This window comes from Penaeus vannamei, chromosome 15, assembly GCF_042767895.1.
Source record: "Penaeus vannamei isolate JL-2024 chromosome 15, ASM4276789v1, whole genome shotgun sequence".
In the NCBI taxonomy this organism is placed as follows: domain Eukaryota; kingdom Metazoa; phylum Arthropoda; class Malacostraca; order Decapoda; family Penaeidae; genus Penaeus; species Penaeus vannamei.
This window is the reverse complement of record NC_091563.1, coordinates 21,411,045-21,416,043: the sequence shown is the minus strand read 5'-3', so window position 1 is coordinate 21,416,043 and position 4,999 is coordinate 21,411,045. Positions and strand designations below refer to the sequence as shown.

General features: G+C 40.7%; 1 protein-coding gene across 1 annotated transcript in view; it reads left to right on the top strand.

Moving 5' to 3' along the window:
• Positions 1-816: 816 nt before the first annotated feature.
• LOC113820649 (serine/arginine repetitive matrix protein 1) overlaps positions 817-4,999 on the top strand; it is a 70,688-nt gene continuing 66,505 nt past the window's right edge. Inside the window, exon 1 of the mRNA XM_070130542.1 lies at positions 817-1,008. Within this exon, the coding sequence (XP_069986643.1) occupies positions 844-1,008 (165 nt within the window). The 5' untranslated portion in view covers positions 817-843. The remainder of the gene's footprint in view (positions 1,009-4,999) is intronic.

The following is a 4,999-nucleotide window of genomic DNA, read 5'->3' as shown; positions in this document are numbered from 1 at the left end:
AAATAAACTGTGCGGCCAATATCTGTGATCGAAGTGGCATAATTCAGACAAAGCAATTCCCGATGTCCCGCCACGGATGCCCTGGACTGGTTCATGAATCGTTTCATTCAGTTACGATTTTATCCCGCTACGTAACGGTGTCCTGCATATGTTCGTCGGGCCGCTGCTCGAGTACTTCCCTGACACCTGCGTGTCTCATTATCATAAGTCATTGCCTGAGCCAGCGATCCTTTAAGTTGTTTTTGGAAATCACTCGCACGCTGACGCCAGGACACGTAGGTGTGCCCAAGTGTGCCTGGCCTCTAATCTCTAGTACTTAAGTAAAGCACTTGTCATGGATGCTCATTCGAAATAAGTTTTTCATTTCCTCTCTCTCCTAATTTTTTACGTATATTATCTAATTGTCTCAACCATTATCCGCTTGTCTGGCTCTCTCCAAGATGGACCAAAGTGTGTTGGAAGTCGACGCTATGTTTAGTATGCCAAGCGCGACTGAAGTAGGAGGAGCAACGGTACTCTTCCCTGGTTCACACACACGCCATCCTGTCGCGGGAGTTGCCACGTTCCCTTTTTTATGCGTACATATTTGTGTTCAAACTCCGAGCCATCCAACTTAGTCTTTGCTCATTTATATGTTTTCTAGGAATGGATTCTAATCAGATATGCAATGTGCATATGTTAATGTAACATATACTCATAACACACCATAATAACTTCCGTCTTACCCTAGAGTAATAATTATACACAAGACGGGACACAGTAGTATCCTGTTTTGGCAGTACATTATTTGTCTTTTACATGTGAACGGCAGCGTTTTTTAAATCCCTAACTTCAGTATTATATATGTTTCTCGATCGCGCTGAGGCGTTTCCTTGTCAGCAACCAACTTCGGATTTGCGGGACGTCTTTTGCCGGATCCAGGGCCAACTGTCGCCGCCGCAGCCGGGTCAGACCTGTTCGTTGAGAAACTGCGGTGGCTGTCATGCTAGCTTGACTTTCTCCCATGCTGTATGTTCACCGATGAACTTTTTCTAGTGTTTTTTTTATGAAATTCATCTGACATAATCCTGGTTCAGTAACACCTTGTTGCTTCGTGAAATGAAGAAATGAGATGACGCAACGTGAAGATGAGGCGATGAAGCGGAAGCGATACAAAGGCGAGGAAAAACGTAGAACCTGAAGAGGGGAGATGGTCAACGAGGCTCAGGCAGCGACGAGTTGGGACACGGGGGAAGGAGGAGGATGATCATGCTTGTAAAACACAGCGTTACGGCGCTGCAGGCGCTGACTGTAACACTCGACTCAGTATTGATGTATCACAGAAAGTGAAACCACGCGTTTACCAAGTGAATGGAGGCAAGGTGCGCTGTGCTGTAACATCGTTCTCGGTTTGGGGAAAATGCAGATGCAGAAATTTGGTATAAACCAAAACTTTAGAATTCACTTTGTTGTTTGTTTCGATCGATGGACACACACACATGAAATAGGAAGTGAATATGAATTTGTATAAAAAAAAATATGTTTATACTTCGCTGGCCAGGGAGTAGAATTTCATGTCCGCCACTTTCGTTCCGAGCGCATCCGGTCTCTTCGGCCGAGTTTTCAGTGTTCTTGCTGCTCTTATCTGAATATCCTTTCAAGCTAATATTATACCAGACATTTCACGTTTTCATTAGCAGATCTTAGCAAGTCCTTGCGTGTTCCTTCCCTCGCTATGCTGCCCTTCCCCCTCCACACTTCCCTCCCCACTTCGCCTCATCGCGCCCCTCCACACTCCCGCTCTCTGCCCTCAGCCGAACCCAAGGCCAGCCTGCTGGTGAAGTCAGGCTCTCAGTCGTGTCGGTGTGTGCGCTGACGTAATCAGTTGGTCGCTTGTTTACCCCAATAAGGTATATATTTTTTCATATCCGGAATATAGATAATGCTCAACGACGATAATTATCGTTTCCATTGGCCAAGCAAAATGCTACTGATTTAAAATTACGATATAAAGAATATTTGTCCAAGGCTATCTTTTCTGTGTCAAAAACCTTTTTTTATTCGTTCACAGAATAACGCCGCCCACGCGCACTTGCCTCGGCTGCTTCATTTGTTAAGGTTGGCGTCAGAGTCTCGCAGCACACGCTTTAGTGCCCTGCCTCAGGAAGCCGTAGGTAGCGTAGATTTCGCTTACCTCTGCCATGGCTGCGGCGCGGCAGAGAACTGAGGCAGGGCGGAATTAGTCCAGCAGAGAAAGGACAATGGAGGAGGCGGCCAAGTACTTGGGTCATGCATGGTTTTTATCTGAGCAGCCATGAAGTTTGCTGATAGGACCTTAAATCCTCACCGAGGCGATTTGTTTCATTTTGTGGACGAGGGTTTGGCTGCCTCGCTTCCTTCGGCGTCCATTCCCTCCGACAAACTCGTAGCGCCCCTTTTGTTTTTCTCGTTCTATAAGACTGTGCACATCTTTTTACTGGCTTACTGAAAACTCATTCACTCGCAACCATATTTCACTGAAACATACAAAAATGGCTCTTTGCCGTCGCAGCCCAGTGATTAAGGGGAAAACAAACATGTTTTAAGCACAACCCACAACTTGTTGGCCTTGTATGCTGGCTTTATTTGCTTTGCCACAGTAACTCGCCACTAGCCGTCCTTGCAACTCAGGTACATTTGTTTTACCACTTGTTATTTCAACGTAAAAGCTCGTCATCTGTTTCGATAAGGGCATTGTTTGGGCACTATAGTTAATCATCTTTATTCTGGGTAATATCAAAACCTTTTATAAGAATTAGTTTAATGTTCCAGAAACGTTAATCTTTTTAAAAATTTCATTTCCATTAATGTATGGCTGATAACTGTCCTGTTATTGGTTAAGAACATAGTATGTGACTATAGTACCAGTGTTCATTTACTTCCAAAGTAATTCCATTGGCATGCGACCATACTAACGAATCATGTTTTCGGATGTTATTCTTACAATAACTGCAGATTTCTTCCCGCGGTTACGATGAGACTGAACATCATTTTCTGTCCTTCTCAGGTTACGGGACTGTACAACCGGACATAGTGAAGGTAGAGATTGATATGCTAAATTGCGGATACACTGTTTGCCATTTCAGATTCGTAGAAACGCAATGGTCTCGCCTTTTAATACGAATATACAAACGTAAAATATATTTATATTCCCGGTTCGAAAAATTATATTTAAGGCTCCATTGACCTAGAAAAAAATCCCTGTTGGCATTTGTGTTGGCATTATCACATAAAATCATTTGACACTAAACGCAGGGAAACTTCGAGAACATCACTGATCAAGGAACGACACACACACACACACACACACACACATATACACACACACATACACACACATACACACAAACACACACACACACACACACACACACATACACATACACACACACGCACATATGTATGTATATATATATACCTATATATATACATATATATATATATATATATATATATATATATATATATATATATATATGTGTGTGTGTGTGTGTGTGTGTGTGTGTGTGTGTGTGTGTGTGTGTGTGTGTGCGTGCGTGCGTGTGCGTGTGTGTCTGTGTGTGTATGTATATATATGTATATATGTATATATATATGTATAAATATGTATATGAATACACACAAACACATGCACACTGTGTGGTGCCCGTGGCAGCGCTTTCGTCTGGCAATCTTGCTGACCTGCGTTCGATTCCCGCGCACTGCCAGTGGATGGCAACCCCGGCCATTCCTCGCACACTGGGGGTAGTTTAGAAGCACAGACAAGCCTCAATTTGACTGATGTCACAAGAGCCTGTCAAAGCAAATACTAAATTATTTTTATTATTATCACACACAAACGCACACACAGGAACAATTTCCTTATTTGTCTCTCTCACGCTCCTTTCTTTCACTCACCCTCTCATTCACTTGCTCATTTCCTCATTTTCTCCCTCCCTCACTTACTCTTTCGTTTTTTTCTAATTTTCTTTCTATCTTACTTTCTATTTTTCTTCATTCTATATTTTTCTCTTACTCCCTTCACATATCTCTCTATCATCTCTCTCATTCATGCCCTTCCTCCCGACCTCCTCCCCTCCGCCGCTCCCTCCTGTTTCTCTCTCTCTCTCTCTCTAACTTTCTATCTGTCGGGAAATATTTGTGTATTTTTCTCTCTCGCTCGCTCGCGCTATCGACAGTGGTCATAAAGGAACGGATTTTTATTCCAATTTATGCATGGTGCCTTGAACCATCTGTCAGTTGTAATATAGCAGCTTTAGTTACTGTGTTGTAGAATACAATGTCATGATTTTAAACAACATCTGCTGCAGTCACTTCTTACAGTGCATCAAATGTCCATCTAATATTTACATGTCAGTTTGGATGTTTTTTTCACAAAAAAGTATTGCCGATGATTTATCGGTGATCCTTGTATTGGTATCGGTATCGTTTTACCTGTCTTTGAAGAATCGATGCATCAAAATCGCTTTAGCCAATGTTCAAGTATCGATGCATAGGTATCGCATCGGACAAATCTATTATATCTATGGCCATCACTATATATATATATATATATATATATATATATATATATATATATATATATATATATCGAGATCATTATTTATTAAACAAAATGGTGCATTGGTTCGAATTTTAAAGATGTATAGTCGCTGCTGAAAAAGTTTGTTTACGTTACATGGCTCTTTGAAATGAGTCTGTGCCACTTCCAAAGATGCCAGAATGTGTCCCTCGCTAGATTATGTTTATACACACACATATTGGTTAATATTGTTTATATATATATATATATATATATATATATATATATATATATATATATATATATATATATATATATATATATATATATATATTATATGTATATATATAATATAAAAAAAAAAATTATATATATATATATATATATATATATATATATATATATACTCACACACACACACACACACACACACACACACACACACACACACACACACAC